At 32.1% G+C, this 22,387-nt stretch overlaps 1 protein-coding gene across 1 annotated transcript; it reads right to left on the reverse strand.

Moving 5' to 3' along the window:
- Positions 1-17,788: 17,788 nt before the first annotated feature.
- On the reverse strand, positions 17,789-18,468 carry LOC132305421 (23.5 kDa heat shock protein, mitochondrial-like). Its single transcript, XM_059803064.1, has 2 exons — positions 18,261-18,468; positions 17,789-18,180 (listed from the first exon to the last, which is right to left on the reverse strand). The coding sequence occupies exons 1-2, from the start codon at positions 18,466-18,468 to the stop codon at positions 17,789-17,791; spliced, it is 600 nt and encodes a 199-aa protein (XP_059659047.1).
- Positions 18,469-22,387: the final 3,919 nt, after the last annotated feature.

The raw sequence follows: 22,387 nt of genomic DNA on the forward strand, positions 1-22,387 counted from the left end.
AATTAATCTTCTTTATGTGTTTAATTTGGTTTGGAACAATTCTGTGAGTTTATATTACAATTGTATGATTTTGAAGCATATATAATTGTTAATTGTTCTTGTCGTTGTTATTGATACAAACTGTTTTATATAAACTATTGGGATGTTACTGGACATAGTTTAGACTCTTAGGTTCAGTATTAATAAAGAATAGAAGAGTTGGAAGTGGCTGGAGACGAGGCAGAAGGGTGAAACGGGGTTCAAGGCTTTGTGAGGGGGAAAGAGTCGGCTCCATGGAAGTGGGAGCCGGCTCCCTCAATTGAAGAACCAGCTCCAGGGGTTAGGGAGCCGACTTCCCCTTGTCTAGAGCTGGCTCCAAGGTCTAGGGAGCTTGCTCCAGGTGTGGATGGAGCCTGCTCTTCAGTTTTGAGAGCATGCTCTCTTATTTTAGTGCGTTTTGGAGTTATTTGGGCACTGTTTGGACAAGTTGAGATTCCCGAACTGTTTTTGGATATTAAAAGGGTTCTAAATATTAATTCATGGTGTATTAAAACCCTAGGATGCATAATTTTAGTTATATGCTAAAGATTTTGAACAGTATGGAAGTTTAGAACAAGTTGCATGCTGTTAACGGATAAAGAAAATTTAATTGCTTATTTTGATGTTAGCAAATTAAATGACTGAAATATAATTTATAAATCTATATTAGATGCATAATAGGATCATGTATTTGTTAGACTTTATTTGTGCTTATGTTGGATTTTAATTAATGAACTATTAAAATTTTGTTCCATTAATTAAATCGACGTTGTTCTGGATTTTAATTGTTGAACTGTTTTATCTGTTTCATCAATTATTGGTTGGATTTGTGAATAACATAAGCATGTTGATTCATATCATTTATTTTATACTTATTAGGAATTAATTGAACATACTTTATATGTGTTGTCAATTATATGGACATTGTTGCAATAGTATCGAGTAAACATGATAACTTATATATTTTGTTATGCTTATTATGAATCAATTGATGTTTACATTTAATGTCTGTATTATCAATTGTTGGACTCATGGATTGTATGCACAGGTATGGGACGGTGGCATATTAGGGATGGATTAGTTTCGAAACAGTACATCCTACCTATACCGAAATAAGGGAATGGATTATAAAATTAAATCCTACTTATATTTAAGTCGATCAGCTCAGCCGAACAGGTTGAATGACTAACTGAATTACTTGTTATTTAAGTCAGATCAGTTGAACAAAGTTGAATGACTAACTAGATTACTTGTTATTTAAGTCAGATCAACTGAATAAAGTTGAATGACTAATTGGATTTCTTATAGCTTAAGTCAAATCAGTTGAATAAGTTGAATGACTGAACGGATTCCTTATGGATGGTTAGGATAGGATTTTATATATATATGAATATGGTACCACGATATGAGCTTGAGTCTCAGGATCGATGGTTAGGGAGCATTTATGTATTAGGATGCATAACTGGCTATGATGGTAGAGGTATACCCTGTTAAGTTTAGGTACTCATGCCCACCTCAGGTGCGTTTTGCATGTTGCCTTCTATTCAGGTTGAGACTGTAATACCCCTAATTTTGTAAAGGATATAATTGTAATTAATTTTTATTTTTGGTGCATGTTAGGTGCTTACTTGATTATATGGCTTCTTGTTTTTATGTTTAAATAAATTTGTTGTTTAATTATTTGGTTTATGTGATTTATTTGTTTTAAATTAAATTATATGCTTTCGTGGATGTTCATTAATGGTAACTTAATTATTTGTTTAACTGTCATGTTTTGTTTATTTGAAATTATAGGATAGGTGACTTAATGTAAATGGATATAGTTTTTACCCATGGATGGAGATACATGTATTTATGGGGATATATGTATTTTTGGGTTAGTTTAATTATTAGGAATTATTAATAATTAAATTAGAATTAATTATTATTTAATGAATATTATAATTTTAGGGTTTCGTTTAGTCTCACGAGTTAGCCGACCTAGTATAATTTTATTTTTTCTCGTCTCCTCTCAGAATTAGAATTAGGTTTTCTTTAAGCCTATATAGATACAACATTAGGTCGTCTTAGGGTTTTGAAAATAAACACAGACCTTATTCACGTATACAAGGGTTTATGTTACAGAGAGTTTTTAGAGAGAAAACAGAGAGAGAGAGAGAAATTGTGAGGAAACCAGAGGGTGTTCCGTTAAGGTTTCGGCTGTGGATTAAAGGACGGATCTAGGAGGAGGGAAGGTTGAGCAGAAGGAGATTGACAGTGAACGGACGTCGTCAGAAAGACGTCGTCGGAAAACTTAGGAAGGCGGCGAAGAGGTTTTTATTAAAAAACCACAGAGGCAAGTTCTTTTCTTTCTCTCTCCCATTGGCCTGTGTTCTGTGCATCCTTAGATAGTCTCTAGGTTTTACATGCTTGTTATATGCTAAATCAATTATCTGTATGCGTTGAATTACACTGTTACAGTTCTTGTATCTCTGGTTTTCAGTTTGGTTTAAAAACATGTTAAATCGGTAACGGTTTTAATCACTGAAATTGATTCGAATTGTTGTGAACAAGTCATAGGGATGATATTGGGTAAAAATAGGACTCTTAGGTTCAGTATTAAAGATGAACAGAAGGTTGGGAATGACCGGAGATGAAGCTGATAGGCGAAACGAAACAAAACTGGACAAAGGAGGCTCTTAAAGAGGGAGAGCCGGCTTTGGGAAGCCAAGAGCTGGCTCCCACTCCTCAAGAGCAGGTTCTATGCTTCTAAGAGCAGGCTCCATGATGCTAAGAGTCTGCTTTGTTGTTTAGGGAGTAGGTTCTCTTGGTTGGCCTTGTGTTGATGCATTCCCGAACTATTTTGGGCACTGTTTTGGGCGTGTTTGGTATTTTAAATTGTTTCAAGGACTGGACTGAAGATTTTAAAAGAAATTTCATGGGATTTTAAACTCTTTAATTTCATAATTTGATCAGTAGAGCAAATGGTGTACAAAGTATAAAAATAAGTAACATTGCACGCTTTAACGGATAGGAAGGACTGAAGTGTTTAATCTTGTTCTAAAAATTTAACGGGTTATAGCATGGGTTCTAAACATGATATTATGTTGTATTAGAACTCACATTACATAATTAATGTTTTGTGTTCATGGATTCAACAGTAGGAAAGTTTAACCGATCTTACATACGGTTAACGGATTGATAGGATTAAATTTGTTAGTTTTGCTTTACGAATTTAATGGACTGTAGTATGATTTAAAAATCATGTTCTGGAGGTATAATAGGGTTATTTAAATTGTCGGACTTGGTTTATGCTTAATTTGGATTTTAATTGCTCGGATATTAAACCTTTATATGAAATTATATGGATTACGGTTTTGGAATTTAATTGCTGAAATATTATACTTTATTTTGCAATTACTTGGATTATTGTTTTGGAATTTAAATTGATGAACTATTAAATCTTGTCTCGTCAATTTCATGGATATTATTTTGGATTATAGTTGATGAACTGTTTAAATTCTGTTTTATCAATTATTTAGATTATGTGGATTTATATGATGTACTGATTGAGTTGTTGCATCATTTACGGATCATATGCATTATATGCACCAGAATGGGATGGTGGCATATGGAGGGACGGATTAGATCAAAACGCTAATTCCTACCCATTCATACATATATAATTGATTAACTAAAACAGTTAAATCCTACATGGTTACATGTCCTGTCAACTAAAACAGTTGAACGACATATTGAATGGTTGTTATATTTCTGTATTAGGAAGGATAGGGATTTAATTAGAACATTTAAATCCTAATTATATGTGTGTCTGAGCGACGAATAGTTGACCGACACAACATTGTATTTGGATGGAATTTATATATATATATATATATATATATATATATATATATATATATATATATATATATATATATTATGGTACCACGATATGAGCTTGAATCTCATAGTAGACGGTTAGGGAGCGTATATGCAATAGGATGCATAGCTGGCTGTGTTGGTTGAGGTATACCCTGTTAGGCTTAGGTAGTCATATCCACTCAGGTGTGTTTTGCATGTTGCTTTCTATTTAGGTTGAGACTCTCATCATAGTCCAGTAAGAGTCCTGTAGTGTGGATATATATATATTTACGGACTATATAGATATGGTTGAGATATCTAGGATGTATATGTGTATCGGGTCTCTGTTTGGATTGTAGTTAGAATAGAACTTGTTTGTGGGCCTGACCCATTATTATTTTTCAGGTATCGAATGGTTCCAAGTCTTAGAGCTTGTTCGTACTGAGCAAAGACAGTCACTCACTCTTCCGATTACATAGGACTGTTATTTATGTTTAGTTTTGGGTTTTCCTTGTTTTGTTTAGTTTAACTTCTGTTGGGTATTGAATAGGGATCCACTAGATGGATTCCCGAGTTGTATTCATGGAGGATCAGTTGTATCAGAAGAGTTTGTTTATTAATGGAATTTTATTATGAGGTTTCAGTTTCTGGATTAGTATTTTAGTTTCTTTTCAGCAAATTTTATTTATTCATGTTATCTTAATTGTATTTTGTGTTCGTTAATTGCTAATTGATTTGATATCCTCAGGTAATCGGGTGTGGGCCTGGCCAACCCGCATCTGGAGATCTGGGGGTATCACAGAAACCCCCATTGTAGTCCAGTGAGAGTCCCTTCGTGTGGATATATATATAGTTATGGACTAGATAATTATTGTTGAGATATCTAGAATGTATCTGTGTATTGGGTCTCTGTTTGGATTGTAGCTAGAGTAGAACTTATTCGTGGGCCTGACCCACTATTATTTTTCAGGTATCGGACGGTTCCAGTCTTAGAACTTGTTCATGCTGAGCAAAGACGATCACTCATTCTTCCGACTGCGTAGGACTGCTATTTATATTTAGTTTTGGATTTTCTCTTAAGTTCAATTTATCTTCAGTTGGGTTTTGATTAGGGGTCCATTAGATAGATTCCCAAGTTGTATTTGTATTGGAGGTTTGAATGTACCAGAATAGTTCTTATTTATAAGATATGTTCTGAGGATTTCATTATTGGATTATCGTTTTAGTTTTCTTTCAACAATTTTATTTATCATATTTGTATTATGTGTTCGATTATTGCCATTTGTTTTTGATATCCTCAGGTATTCGGGCGTGGGCTTGGCCAACCCATATCCGGGAATCCGGGGGTATCACAGTTGGTATCAGAGCCAGGTTCAAGTGTCCTTAGGAGTGTCTTTCGTTATATGACTTTCGCATTGCGTCTCTTAAAACTTAGAGCCATATTATGATTCGTTGTACTCTACTTACAGTTCGTTAGGAGAGGCAGATGTCAATTATATTTTGTAGTTACAAAATGGTTGACACTGGAAGGAGGATGGGGACCAAGGTGAAAGTGATAAAGACCCAAAGGAGTAGAGGAGTATGGTATCGATTTCACTGCCAGAAGGCAAAACTTAGGATTTTAGGTTTAGTTTCGGGGTTGGTGATACTTAAAAAGTATAAGCCAAGGAAGGATTATGGTGTACATTATAGGTCACCGTATATCGGGGCCAACACAACTTAAGTTTATCTCAAAAAAGGAGACAAGCAAGGAGTAGGAGTCCGAAGAGGATCCTAACGGAGGAGATTTCAGCGTATCTAAGAAAGAGGGTACTAAATCTGGAAGATGAATGATCGATCGATGATGATCTTATTTGCTAGTATAGCTAATATTAGTAGAATTGGGGATTGATCAATCTACATATAGTTGAACTTTCCTATCTTCTCTAAAAGAGATATATAAAAAGTACTCTTCTGGAGTTTGGGGATCTGATGGAGTTCTTATCAGAACAAAGCGTATGATTTAAATCACATAGATAAGAGCATTGGTATTATATTGTGACAATCTAAGTTGCTTTATAAAGCCATGTTAGACGGTTTGCATTCCGCGTATAAGGAGGCTGAGGGTTAACTCCTTGGTTTTTGCTTAGGCAAACATATTGTTTTGCTTTTAAGTTATGTTTAAAGATTTTTGTTTTGAGGTTGGATGATTACCTATGAACCTATAAAAGGAGATTTTGTGAAACAATTTTTGCAAGTTGATTTCAGAGGAGATTTTCTTTTCTAGAAAGAATAATGTTTTAAGTAGGATTATATATATATATATATATATTGTTTTTGTTTTATTGTGTATCATATGTGTTTTATTTTTGTTAACTGTTCAGGATTGGGTATGTGGTTTAGTTGGGGACACAATCATGTAATCAGTCAACTACTGTTTTAAATAACATGGAGTAGTAACGCTATTTACGCCAGGATTGTGAGCATGAGGTCATAGAATTTAGGAGATACACATAAATATGACCAATCTAATGGACCTGGATATGCATAATTATGGTACGTTATTTGGGATGGGTGTTTTGGGCGGGTCTTTATAGTATTTGGTCTTTGAGCCTTTATTCTATTAGTTATTCAACTTGTTTGGGCCAGGCTTGGCCCAAATATTGTATAGAAAGTTATAAATTATAAAATACAAAACCCTAATTGTTATTAGTCTATTATTCTATTGACTATATTATAGAAATTTAGAAACGGGAAGTCACAGAGGAAGAGGCGACAGTGCAGAGGCCCAGAGAAAACAGATTGGATCCATAGTTATTTTAATACAATATATTATTTTATTACTTTTCCTTTTTTAGCTAAGCATCTTTCTTCACTAAAAAAATAGCAAGTAAAAAGTGTTTTTTTTTTCAATATATAAAATTGCTTCTTATCGCTACCTTATTTTATTTTGTTCTACATTTTTTTTTTTTCCTTTTTCCTTTTCTTTTATTACTGAGGTCTCAACTCTCAAGTGCCATAGGTCACCTATTGCTTATATATATATATATATATATAATATATATATAGATAATACACTAATATGCAAACAATTAACTGAAGTTACTAATTCATTCTATTCAACTTCAAATCCGATTCCATTTGCAACACATCCATTCAAAGTTTGAGAAAAAGAATAATAAATTCACTTTGACAAATAGATCTATCTAATGAATATTATGACTCATAATTAAAATTTAATTTAATTAAAGCTTGGAGTTAAAGAATGATTTATGGAGTGAATTATTGCACACGTGCTATCAATCATTTAATTGCCATTGAAAAGTAGCCAATGCAGTCCCAATTCAACCTTTTTTGAGGTTTATTATTTTTTATTTATCTATATATTTTTGCTCCCTTAATAATAAAATGCTTCATAATAGAAATGTGAATGAGGTTTTTTATTATTATTTTTTATCTATATAAATTTTTAAGTGTAATTTTAATTGTGCACAATTTGGGGGAGGGTAAAAAAATTTGGTAGAAGTCGTTTTACTTATTCACAGGGCAAAAAAATATTTCTTAAATGTTAAATTTTATTCCTTGATAGGCTTGGTTGTGTGTTTTGGCATTATTTTTGTTATATTTTACATATCTTATTGTTTAAGAAGTTAGTCTCAATTATTTTTTTACAATTTGATAGAATCTTAGTATTCACGATCTGATTCTACGATTCCGATTTTACAGAGACCAAAACAATTCTGCATACGATCCCGATTTTAACAACCTTGATAAATATTACTTATGAGATATGTGTCCAACACTTATAGTTAGATATGTATCTAAAAAAACACATTGAATAATCAATCTTAGTATATTTTTGCTTCAAAATGAATGAATGCTAGAATATATTAGACACTATATTAAAAATAAATAAAAGTATTAAATAATATAAATATTAGCGGTGTCTACGATTACACATCAAAACATTCACATTGCTTCAAAATGAATGAATGTTAGTATATATTCGACAATATATTAAGTAAAGACATTATTTTACTCTAAGAAAATAAGATAAAAATACTAAATAATATATCAAAACATACACAGAAACAATTGAGCGATTTGTTTTTGTTACCTTAGCCATTAGGACAGTGTTAGGAGTAATCCTGGACGGAAGAGTTTCACGAGAGTGTGGGCTCTGGTGATAGCTCTTGACGATGAAGACGCCATTGTTGGGACTTAAGAGAAATTTTCCAGGGTTTTTAGTTTAGAGGCGTGAGATATATATTTGTTTTCTTTTTCGTCTAAGTAAGGTAGTAGATGTTATATGAATTTTGGATCTAATCTAATTCCTTTGATTAAAGAAAGACAAAATAAAAAAATTCTAATAAATATTTTGGATTCTTTTTTTTTTTTTTTGTTTCTATAATTTGAATCTAATCAGACTTGAATCAACTTGTAACTTCTGTAAAATTCAACATGTTATTGTGTACTACTACTATGTAGCTAGCTTTCCTCGCCCATAAATATTCGTTACTTTCTTAAATATTAAGAAATAACAACAACAAACCATTGGTCCAATTTAATTGGTACCACATTTATCGTATGAATTTTATCACAATTTTGTTTTTTCCACAAGAAATGAGAGTTTTATTCATCAGTACTCGTAGACAGAAAAAGCTTGATCGAACATCCTTCTAGGTAACAGAAATAATCCTTTTATGGAAGAAATAAAAACATTATAATTTGTGGCCCAAAGCAAACTAACCCGACACTATTTCCGGCTCTGGCACAAAAAGAAAACCGAACTAACGATAACTGCTCCAAAACTGAATATATTCCACCACCATAGAGATACTTGAAGGAGAACAACTTGGAAAACTATCATTTTATGATTTGAATAGCATTAGACTAATGGGCGGAGTCAGAAATTAAATTCAGAAGTAGGGATGGCAATGGGGCGGGCTGGGGCGAAGATCTCATTCCCCATCCCCATCTTCGGTCAAATTTTTTACCCACATCCCTGCCCACATACCCGTTTAATTTTCAATCCCCTCCCCCATCCCTACCCCGCCCCGCCCCACCCCGCCACATTAGCCCCCGTCCCCGCCCCGCATAACATTTTTTAAATTCTAATTCACCTTCAACAAAATCAACACGGCCATAATATCTTTCAACCTAATAATTTAATAAAGTTTAAACACAATTATAACAATTTAAAACATGATCAGATATTTGAAGCACAACGATTGTATTTTTCTCTATGCTGCAAGGGAATAGATCTAGGGTTTCACTTTCAGAAGTGAATATTATATATATATATATATATAAATATAATTTAGTAATATTTTATAACATGTAAGGGCAATTTTGTAAAAATGTACTAGAAATGGGGCAGGTTACCATCCCCCGCCCCCGCCCCATCCCGCGTCGGGGTTTCAAATACAATCCCCATCCCCTCCTCATTTACATTAATGGGTCCCCAAACCCGTCATAAACAGGGCGGGTTGGGCGGGGACCCGTCGGGTATGAGAATTTTGCCATCCCCATTCAGAAGGCATAGTGTAAAAAAAAAAAAAAAAAAAAAATCAATAGACATAACAATAAATATAGATTTTTCAAATCAAGAGGTAAAGAAGAAAAATTACTTAAAGTAATATGTCAATCAATGAGTCTTTTAAGAAAGATAAATAGTTAACAAATATTTTTAAAAGGAAAGAAAAATGAAAAAACTTTGAAAGAGAAAAAAATTGGACTTTGGTTCAAAAAGGAAAATTTGACTCTTTTTTTTATTTTTTTTTATTTTAAGGAAATTAAACGAATTTAAAAAGTAACAAAGAAAAGAAATACAAAATTTAAGAGATAATTTTAGAAAATAAAAATTTCAGGGGACATTATATGAATTTTTTCATATATACATATATATAATTATAGTAAGCGGGACCAGGCTAGGGGCACGTACCTCCTGGGCATACACCGGCTCCGCCCTTGATTAGACTTACCATAATAGGGCATTATTGTAAGTTTATAAAACTTCTTCAAGAAATCAAAATTATGTTGTATTTTTTTAGCAAAATTTTTTGAGAAATTAGAGAGGTCGTTATGAAAAGTAACTTTTACTCAAAAAAAAAATCTTTTCCTTTTTTTTCGTAAATATTTTTTTTCTTTTCCTGCTCAACTTGGAGAAAATTTTATTTCAAATTTGGTGGAATTGAATAAAATTTTATTTCAAATTTGTGACTTGTTTTTTTTTTCAATTCCACTAATTCCAAGAAACTACTACTTGATAATTAGATTGTATCATTGAGCTTGGACCATCTATGCTTTGGTAAATGCCTGTCACAAGCTAATTTGAAGCACATTTGCAAAATTTGTTCCAAGAAGGAGAGTCTTTTTTGGGTGGCTTGGTCCATTAGCTACCTCATTAAAAGTAAGAATTTTTGGACAGTAAAAATGAGCTCAGGATTTTGGAGGAAGTCACTTGGGTTAAGGTCAATGACTCAATGGCAAGAGGTCTCTTAAAGCATAGGGTGTGGGCAGGAAGGACACCAGTTTGTGGATAGATTACTGGTTGCCCAATGGTCCATTAGTGCAGCATAGGGCTCTCTAGTTTGAAAATTCTTCAATTAGATAACATCTAAGTTGATAGCCTAATTTCCAATAACCATTGGGTGCATCCAAGCACTTTATAGCTGCACTAATTCTTCAAGAAGTTTCATTTCTCAACTACATGAGTTGCCCCAACCTTCTTTTGAACTAGATTGTGTTGAATGGTAGCCTAGCCCTACCAAAGTGTTCTCAATGGCACACAGCATAAGATATTTCAACCCTCCTCACCAATTTTCCCTTGGCACAAAGTTGTGTGGTTTAAGCACCATATACCAAAGCATAGTCTTATCCTTTGGCTAGCTGTGAGAGGTAGATTATACACATTAGATGTCAAACCAGTCCTCCACAAACACTGCACAAACAGCTGTTACTTACGTAATTCAGAATGGGAATCCATTGACCACCTCTTCTGCAAATGTGTGTATACTTCTCACATATGGAGGTTTGTCCAAGAAGTGGCAGGTTTCTACATTTCACCAAGCAACTGGTCTGATCTACTACAATGGTGTTCATCACATTGGTCCTCATCAGAATTTCTAGTCAATAAGCTGCTTTGGGCTGCAGCTGTGTACTTTATTTGGATGGAACGACATGCAAGAGCCTTCAGGAACCAATCAACCTCTTCTCACAGCATCATAGCTTAGGTTAAAAGCTGTGTTAGAGCCAGACTTGCAACACTCAAGCTTAAAAGCTGCTATGACTTGAAGCAGATCACATCCCTCTCACAGCTGCAGCTACTTTTTCAGCAGGGTTGTTCCACAGCTTGTGGTCAATCCTGGGGCTATTATCTTAACCCAGTGCAAGAGAGGCTGAATATTGTAGTACTGGAGTGCCATCACATATGCTAAGGTAGATGGATAACTCTTTGATGAGTAAGCTGGTTGAAGTTTTTTTTTTTTTTTTTTTTTTTTTTGAAAATTCAAGTAAATTTATAAATATTAACAAGAGTACATACACAGCCTACAGCATGGTTAGCCAAAAGCTAAACAACTAATAAGGGCCCAGACTTGGCCCAAAGGCCAACAAGGCTTAGGAACCAAAAACAGTTAGTTCTCACATCCGGTGACCATGGAGAATGGCTCCAACTTCCGTCGACGGCTGAAAACGTATAGTAACGTCCGGTTGCTTTTGCGGTGGCCGGATTGTGGAATCGGGTAACTCCCATTCATCTGCAACTCTGCGGGGGATGGTTGTCATGGCCGGATTGTGGAATCGGGTAACTCCCATTCATCTGCAATTCTTGTTGTTAGTTCTTCCCTAATTGCCATCATAGATGCTGAGGTAGATGGATAACACTTTGATGAGTAAGCTGGTTGAAGTTTTGTGGAATTGGAATTGGAATTGTAATGTTAAATTTAGATGTCTCCTGCTTGTTGTATTCTTCTTGTTAGTTCTTCCCTAATTGGGACTCATTGTACATTCTTTCTTCCTCGTATATACAAGCTTATCCTTTAACTTTACTTTCCAAAAAAAAAAAAAAAAAGCTTATCCTTTAACTAAAAATAAATAAAAAATTTAGATACAGATCCTCTTATTGCTCCTGTAATGGAGAGGTCTGAAATACTCACTATTTATGTTAGTGTATCACATCACATTTAAGGCATAAACACTACTCTTAGATTGAGAACCAGACTAACAAAAATAAAATAAATTTATATAAGATCAAGTTCAGATATGCAAGAAACTGCCTCAAAATCAGAGGATTCATTCTATACTCATTGTACTACCAAATGCATGCAACAGAGAATTCTCTCTGTTTTTTTTTTTTTTTGCTAAATATTCTCTTGTTTTTTTTTTATCATTAATCATAATACTTATTAGTAAAGTAGTATCTTTTTTGAGAAATAGTATAATACAAGCCCGAACTGCTCCTCTCTTAATCAACTTTTGATTACTCAGTCTTGACAATTCTAACCTAAAAATGGTTCAACGAACCAACAAATTAAGCAAGCAAAAGAGGTGGTGGCATTGGCAAACCTTAAAAACCACTACTTTTCAAGATATGAAACTTCCAAGAACATCCTATGCATGTGAGCATCATTATTAGTAATAACCAATTGCACTTTCAAGGGGCTTAGGGACCCGCAACTATAAGGTTGCTTCATTGTAATCTGAAGGCTACGGGACACGGGTTTAGTTCAGCTTATGCCCCTGCTGTGCCTTGGAGCCAAAATCAGTGCCAGGTTCAGTTTCATACTTCGGCTTATTTCCTGTTCTGCAGTCTAGTGTTTCTTTGTTCATACAATCTCATTAATTAACCCATATGAACATTCCATCCAAGCTTTCTAGCAAAAAGGATATCTTCAAAAACATCACAAACCCTAGAGAGACAAAACCACCCTAAAAAGAGGGAATAATATAGAGAAAACCAAGAGAAAGTTCCATTACACCATCGTCAACGGCGTTGTATTTTTTGCTTTAATGCATTGTTAAAAATATTTTTGCTTTAATACATTGTTAAAAATAAGAGGGTACTAGATAGACACATTTTTTAAAAGAAGTTAAGCCGAACATTCACTTTGAAATCTTGCATTCCACTTTAGTAACTCACTTAGGAACAAATATACTAAGAGTGTACTTGTATTGGTCATAAAAGATGAAACTATTTAAGTAGGTGAATGTATACATAGGTTTTAATACATTTATGGTTAATCCAATGACTCTTAATTAGAATCAAGTTTAATCACCAATAGGCAGCCCCAAAAACTCATTTCACTTTGACAATTTTTTTTTTTTTTAATAAATGAAGATGTATATGAATGGAAAAGGAAAAAAAATTATAATATATGAAATTTGTGTTCTGAAAAAATAAAGATGTAATCGCGCAGACAAATAAACAGAAAACTCATCTACTTGGCAAATTCAATAAAAATAGAAACATAAAACTAACTAATAATACATCATAATTATCAAGAAAGGGATCATCACCGGTTTTATTTTTAGGTGTTTCATCAGGACACGGACATTTCACCTTGACATTGACAATGTGCACTCTCTTTGGAATCTTGATCTTCAGTACACCATGCTTGAACTCCATCGTCCTCTCTTCCACCTTGTAGCAGTCCTGAGGGATTTCAATTTTGCCGTAGTACTTCCTCCTCGGGTAATGCTTCCCCCAATACCCCTTTTCCACCTGTTCCTCTCCATTCACATGGAGAAAGTTGCCTTCAACCCATAGCTTCAGCCCTTCTTGTCGGATTCCCGGCATGTCCAACCTCACATACAATGCTTTTTCATGCTTCATCACCTTGTGGGGGATGGACGACCCTTCTTTCAGAAATCGATTCACCAGTGAACAAGCTGAACAAGACCATCACAGATTATAAAAGCATCCAAACACATGGAAAATTAAAATTATTTATTACTATGTTTGCTAGTAGTATACATAGAGTTGGTGGTTGAAAGTATTCATTGTTTCTGTTACTCCTATACAATTTATATATATAATACACACACACACACACACACACACACACACACACATATAATAAATCCATTCACCAGCATATATACAAACTGAACAACTCATCACCACAACTTATAAAAGCTATCACATGGGAAAATTAGCAAGTACTATGTGTCTTTTTTTTTTTTCTTTTTTTTTTTTTCCCGGTAAATAGTACTGTGTCTGTTTAATAATATACATGGAACTAGGTGAAAGTACTCGTTATTTCTATAGCTCCTATAAAATTTAAGTTTTGGTAGTTTTATTTGGAATTAAAATTCACTATGTCAGCTTTGCATACCCAAAAATTATTCACAAGAGCAGTGCTATTCAACTCAGTATTTTTTATGTTTCTTCTCCTTATTGCTCTCAAATTGATGTGTGCCCCCAACAAACAAGCTGAACAACTCGACAACAAATTTATAGAATCATCGAAACAGAAGAGAAAACAATTATTGATATGTCTGGTAGCTAGTGGTGTCTTGAAATTGAAGCCCGTAGAATTTAGGTATGTTAAATTGTTAGGGTACAATTTAAGTAATTGGTTTTTTTTATTATTATTATTTTTTTAAAATTGGAATTTTTGTATCTTAAATTTTCTAAAATTATCCACAAGAACAGTGCTATTCAACACATAAAACCTCCGCAACATCAGATAATTTATTTTACTTTTTTTGGAGTAGGAAAATTGAACAAAAATTGCAATCTAAACCCTAAAAATACCTCACAATTTATGTCAGTTTCGAGCAATAGAAATTAAATTAAAATCGTCATACCAAATCAAAAACATACTAAGAAACAATTGAGTGCTCTGTTTTTGTTACCTTCGCCGTTAGCACACTGTTTGGAGTGGAAATCGACTTCTGAATGTGAACCATTCGTTGGAATTCCGGAGCTGAGGGAACGAACGGAGGATGGAGTCACAACCCTTGGGGAGAGAAGCTTCATGAGAGTGTGGGCTCTGGTGAGAGCTCTTGATGATGAAAACGCCATTATCGGAGCTTGGGTTTTTAGTTGAAGGAGAGGGTTTTTGATTCCTTCTTCATCAAGTAAGGTATCTGAGGTGGGTGATTAATGATTATATTTGGTAAAACAAGGTGGTTGCATAAGTTACGAATTACTGTGGCAATGAATTTTGGATCTAATGAGACTTGGTATCTTTAAATTTTATTATAGAGTTAAGCGCAAAAAATAATTATGATATATAGGGATTCTGGAGAAATAGTTTCTATTTTTTGAGAATGTTCATAAAATTCAAAAAAAGTGTACATAAGTCTCTTTGATCACTTTTTGGTTAAAATCAACATAAAATAAATTTAAAAACTCTATTTTACCCTTGGATTAAGTGCAAAAAACCCCTCCACTATCGATATAGTGCAAAACAATCCCTGTAGTATAAAACCCCCTAATACTATCATTTTGGTGCAATTAACCTTGTTCGCATAAAAAAATATTAATACCCTCTCTAATATAAATGAAATAATATTAAAAAAATTAGGCAATGTAAAATTACCATTTTAGACAATTTATTCTTTTCTTTTTTCCTTTTTTTTTCCCCTTGTATTGGGTGAGAGATGACGCACTGTGGGATGCATGCTGACCGAAGGTTATCCTACAGTAATGAAATATGCCAATTTTAAAGGAAATGCAAAATGTCCTTATTCGTAACTAGCATTCATTTTCTTTCCAAGTATACCGAAATTAAGATAAGACAATCCCAGATTGAAACCTTAAATTCCAAAACTGTGCCAACAGCCTGATTGAATTTATCTTTATCATGTCTTGGGTTGCACTCGATTTAGATTTGGGTTGGTTTATACAAATATATACTTAATAAAAATAACCTAATTTTTTTTTTATTATTTAAAAACAGGAGATAGTATTATCAACATTAATATTGAACTTGCTATCACAAGAGAGATTGAGGCTCCCTTTGTTTAGATGTATAATATTTTTGTAAAAATAGTTTTTTGATATTTGGTTGTAATAAATAATTATGAAGAAAATTATAGGATTTTTGAATTTATTTTATGTCAATTTTGATCAAAAATGGATTAAGGGGCTTATTTGTACCTTTTTTTAAATTTTATGTACTGAAATGCACATTTTTAAAAAGTATGGACTATTTTTGCATAAATTCTATATATTAGAGTTTTTTTTTTGCATTTAACTCAAAAATTTATATTAAAGATGGTATTAATGTCTTTTTATGCTAACAAAGTAGATAATAGAGGAATTTTATATCACACAGGATTGTTTCGTATTATAGTAAGAGAGGATTTTTTACACTAATTATATTTATGAATTAGAGTTCTATATTACGTACAAGTTACTGAAGTTGACAGCAAAAGAAATTGAAGTGGTTGATGGTTCAAACAGGTCGGGCAACTTGGGAGTCTCAATGTGATTACTGGGGATGGAATTGTCATTTCAAATCCTCTCCTATTCGAGGTACTTTACCGTACGAATTTTATCAACCTCGTTTGTAGTTTAAATTTCTGACACTTTAAATGTTGAATTTCTCACTTTAATTGTTAAGATTTTATTACTAAAAATAGTTGCATTTGCATGGGAGGAAAATATGAGAATAAGTGTACCGGAAATTAATAGCCTAAATTTTAGGCATAGTGTAAAGTAAGAGAGAAAAAAACGTGTCGCGAAGGAAAGGATAGTGCATTAAATTTGAGTTCATAGAGCTTTCTCCATAAATTAGTTTTCATGTGTAATTTTTTGTGAAATTTTTTTAGGAAAATAATTCTTACACCACTAAATAGATGCAGTGAATTATTAAACCTAGTTTATTAATTAGTTAATTAAGCAACAAATAAGGAAGTTGAACCCTCTATTTTATTATATTTGATATAAATAATCAATTAAAAATTATTCAATTAAACAATTCACTACAAATATTAGGTATGAATATCACTACTCAAAAGTATTGAAAAATATTTGATTTCTTTTCTTTTCTTGATACTTTCAACTTAACCAAACGGTGCCTCACAGGTGATGGTGGTGAAAAATATACTGTGGGGAAAAAAATGAACTCGACTAATCCAATTAAGGAAAATGACTAGATTACATAGGTGTATATAAAATTAAAAAAAAAAAAAAAATACTATTTTAAAATTGTCACAATTAGAAATAGTAAATTGGTGAATAGGTTAAATTCTGCAAATGAATGAATTTCAGTCAAATTGGTTCTCCATTTATCCATCCAAGCTATTATATAATCTTTTCACTTGCATGGGTCCATATTTGTAAGCTTTTGAAGGACCCTGTCCACTTTTTCAGGGATATCGGATTAATCATGAATTATCCAACTATATATTTTTATTGAGTCAACTTCCAATTAATACGCTAAAAAGATAGACTTAATTTACTAACACACAACACAATAACATGAAGAATATACTGAAGATCCAAAATACACTTTCATAAATAACCCATATCAACATTAATTTCTTTAGAGTTTGAGTCCTGTAGTGAGCAATTTATGAAATAATGAGGACCACTCCTTAGGAGTTTTGAGTCCTGTAATGTAAAATTTATGAAATAATGAGATATCACTATCCGTCACTTACAAATTAACTTGACTTTAAAATCATCAAATTTATCATTTCTCTTTGTGAAAGGTCTCCCACCTTCCAAAAAAAATATAAATAAATATAAATATAAAAATTCATGCCATCCAAGGTATAGAAATCACATCAATTATCAAACCACCAAGAACATTAAAACAGGAACACCATAAGTGAATTCAATTACACATTTTTCACTCTGACTTTGACCTAAACCCTAAAAAGGGGAGAAATTGTCGGATGGATTTAAAGCTATGGCTTAAATAAAGCCGAAAATGCACTATTATTATTGATTTTTTTTTTGGGTAATTACGCACTATTATAATTGTTCTGGTCATTTTAGTGCAAGATGGGCAAGAATTAATAAGGGCAAAACATCAATTAAGTGGATTCTTCTACAAGATGAACAATTCACCCTAACATCAATTTCTTCCTTTATCTTGGGAATCTTGACCCTGAGCACACCATTCTTGAGCTCCGCTGAAATCTCTTCCACCCGGTAGCATCCATGAGGGAGGTTGATGTTGCCGTAGTACTTCCTCGGTGAACCACTTCCCGCCATTTCCTCTCCATTGATATGGAGAGAGTTGTCTTCAATCCACAGTTTCAGCCCTTCTTTTCCGATTCCCGGCATGTCCAACCTTGCATACAGCCCTTCCGTGTGCTTAATCACCTTGTAGGGGATCGATGACCCTTCTTTCAGAAATCGATTCACGTACGTACAATCTGAACAATTAATAAAATCATCATGACAAAATATATATATATATATATATACGAAAATTGAGTGATTTGTTTTTTGTTACCTTCGCCATGAGGACACTGTTTGGAGTCGTGACGATTATTGGAGAATGAATATGGACCGTTCGTCAGAGGAACGGCGGTGTTAAAGGAACGAACTGAAAGAGCAGCGGCGATCCTTGGAGTGAGGAGTTTCATGATAGCCACCGAGACAGGAGCGGCAACACTTGGAGAGAGGAGGTTCATGAGAGTGGACGATGAGGTGAGCGCCATTGTTGGAGCTTTCTAGGGTTTTGGGGTCTAACGCAGAGATGGTTATATATATATATATATGTATGTGTGTGTGTATATATATATATATATATATTATATGTATGTAGGTGAGGCAGGCGTGCTAACTTTTAGATCAATTTAAAAAGGTAGTAATAGATTGCTTATTATATAGTTTATATTCGATAAATAAAGGGTTGAGTGTAAAAAAATTACTTTATTGTGCAAAACTATTCTGGTGTGATAAAAAATCTTCCTAATTTTTATATTATCTATTTGGTGTAAATTAGTCCTTATATGATATAAAATGATGATAACACTCTTATTTTAGTTAAATAAATTAAAATATCTATAAATACAGTTCATATAAAATAATCATTTTATTTACTTATTAAAAAATAAAATTACCTTAATTTTTCTTAAAATATTTGAGTGGGGTAACCCCAATTGCAAAAACTAGTAGGACCACTAAATCTAAAATTGACGGCCAAAAAAGTTGGAAAAAAATGTAGGACCCACTAAACCTACAATTGACGGCCAAGATTACTAGAACGTCCCCAACGCACATGTGGAACTGGCAACACCCGAATTCTTCCTAATGTAAATATCCTACTGCTATATATCTCTATATAGGAGTATATATTTCATATACAGTATATCTGATTTTCTCTCTCTAAAGAGTCGAAAATTACCCTAAATCTCATCTGATCTCGTCGTCTCTCTCGGTAAACTTCAGTTCATGTCCTTTTACAAATTATTTACAATTAATTGCTATTTATTGTAGTTGAATATTGGATACTATGAGGTCAAATATACGAACATAGATTGTTACTTTTTTATCTAAATTTATTTATTTTAGATTTATCATATATATTTTCTGATGTTTCGAGTGGCTAATTCATGCTTTGTGTTTTTGTTTTATGTTTGTGTCATCAATCATAAGTTTAAGGTTTTCTTTTTTGACGATTTAAGTTTAGGGTTTTTCTTTCTTCCTTTTTTAATTGTGTGTATATATAAATACAAGCTTTTGATTCAGATTTAATTGTGTGTTGTAGTGATGCGCCAGAGTTATTAGTCGATTTTCGCTTCCCTGTCGACTTGGAAACTTAGCTGATTGAAAGTCTATTTCTGTGATGCCAGAGTCTTGACTCAGAGCAAGTTACAACATAAGGTAGAGAAGGAAGCTGGAATTAGGAAAACAAATACAAGCTTTTTTAATGCACATATGGGTGAGGGGGAAAAAATGAGAATCAAAAGCCTAAAATAGGGTTATTATTATTTTTTTTATTTTTATAAAAAAGTAGTCCGATAGGTTTATATGCACATTTTTTTAATTTTATAGATTAATATACATATTTTCAAAAAGTATGGGTTAATTCTATAAAAACTAAATTTTTTTGCCCTTAACCCATAAATAAAGGGAGTACATAAATTATTTTTTATTTAATAGTAAAAAAAAAAAAGCGTTAGGGCTCCTTTTGGTGGGATGAAATAATAAAAAAAAATGTTGGAGAAAAAAAAAAATAACAAGAAAAGAGAGGAAAGGAAATATTATATATAATACATACATTTTAATAATTTTAAAGTTTGGTTAGCTGGAAAACAAACATTTTGAGCCAAAATTCCTTTCCATAACTACATAATTTTCTCATAAAATTTTCTTTCAAAAAACACATAACAACTTTAATTTCTTAAAAATGTCTTATGAACTTATAATAATAATATCCTTTATTTTATAATAGCTAATTTTGCATAATTTTTTACAAAATCTTTTATGCTAATCAAATATTTATTTTCCTTTCATTCATTTCATTTGTATTTTTGTTTTTTAAGAAATTTGTAATTAGTGGATTGTAAGGATTCGAGTCTCTAAAGGAGCAAAGTGATGTGTAAGTGGTGTAGAGTGTGTGAGTTTCTTATCAATGAAAAAAAATAAAATAATAATAAATTACAAAGCCGATAATTTTAATTTTTTTTATTTATTTTTATACTATTCTAGTTGATAATGTCCAACAAAAATTCTTAATATTAATAGATAAGATACACTAATTTTAAAATGTTTTTATCAATGAGAATAGTAACAAAATTATCTTTTTATTTTTATACTATTCTAGTTGATAGTGTTCAACAAAAACTCTCTTAATGCTAATAGATAAGATACACTAATATTAAAGTGTTTTTGTCAATGAGGATGGTAACAAAATTGATGTCCAAGTTTAATCTTTAGGTCTGATTTTTTTAAAGGGCTTTTAGAATAAGGGATTGAAGATCACAAAACCCCTGTAGTATACTCCGTAATATTTTAACAATATATATACCTTTGCATTATACGTAGTAAAAGTTATCAAGTACCCTTGCATAAATTTATTTTTTTGTTATTATTTTTTTTTTTTCAGTTTAGAGGCATGTGACACTCACATGCCAACAAACTTGAGCATTAAGACCAAAACACCCCTCAAACGTCATATCGTTCACCATTCATAAACCTCAACAACTCTTAAAACACCATTTTTCATGGACAAAATTAGGCCAGTTAACGTATCCTATCTAAATCGGATAGTAATTCATATCTAATTTGTTTAGCTAATGAATTATTAAATTAGAATCTCTAACGGAATATCGAATTGAATATTTTAATTCATATACAGATCAAATGACAAATATCGAATTCGAACTATTACACTTATACAAAAATTTATTCCATAAACAAAATTTTCAATCTGAATCTCCAAATGGCCCCCAATTTCCTTCATGCCTGTTTTTCTTTCACCACTTCTCTCTAATGGAGGACCGTAATTTAAAACGTCCAGAATTTTAATCCTAATATGTATTTAATAATAGATTTAAAAGAAAAGGTGTTTGTTTCACCTGTTGCCTACATTACTTGAAATTCACTACATCAGTAAAACTTCTAGTATTTGAAAAATATATGAGATAATTAAATATTTTACATTAACTAATTCATTTTACAAAACCAAAACTAATAATCCATGACCAAAAATATAAAATAACTTGGCTACTATTTTGCCTGCGTTTCTCTATCCAGTTAAAAAACCCTTCCCCATCACTACCTTTTATTCAACAAATTTGCAAGTAGCAACAGAAACCAAATAAAATTAATCAAAAGAAATATATAAAATGGCCATTAAATAAAGATTGCCTGAGAAGTATTGATTATAATCAAAACTTAAATTTCAAGATTGATCCATGTTTTATACTCAGCTTAATAAAATATTTTGAATATGTTCAGCAACTAATTTATAATTAGGAGACTACTATTAGCTTCATAAATTTTTTAGAAAGGTCATGCAAAACAACTCTTAATATATTATTATATATCCATCTAAATGTTTTCAGTTTTTTTGTTTTTTGGTAAATTAAATGTTCAAAGTGTTGTTACTGTAAAAGCATGCCAAAATATGTATACTATCATTGCAAGTCTTAAGTTTTTTCAAGATCCTTAAAGTATTCTAATGGAGAATTATGGTTTCTATTTATTTAAAATCATTTAGTATATGTTTCCATAATTTATCAATAGAATTGATAAAGTGTAGAAAGAAACTAAAAATGATGACTTTTAATTTTAGATTAATTTTTTTTTTTTTGGTTTAATGGTAAGCTTAATTTTACTTCGTCTCAGTTGCCGCTTGTGAATTTGGCAAAAAGTAACCAAATTATTTTATTCTTGTTTCCTTTAATAAATTGTCTAGTGTCATTTTTCTTTAACTAAATTTAATAGCATGGAAAGAAAATGTAAGTTTCTTAAAATAAAGAAAAGAAAAGAAAAGTTAGATTCTAAGGCTACAATTAAAAGTAAGTATATAATTTTTTGCTTTCAAGGAGCAGTTGAACACTACTATAATATATATATATATATATATATATATATATATATATATATATAATGAGTAGTGATCTCTTA

The sequence above is a fragment of the Cornus florida genome, unplaced genomic scaffold (genome assembly GCF_030987335.1).
Source record: "Cornus florida cultivar Cherokee Brave unplaced genomic scaffold, ASM3098733v1 CherokeeBrave_3.0.0_Hap2_Chr04, whole genome shotgun sequence".
NCBI classification, from domain to species: domain Eukaryota; kingdom Viridiplantae; phylum Streptophyta; class Magnoliopsida; order Cornales; family Cornaceae; genus Cornus; species Cornus florida.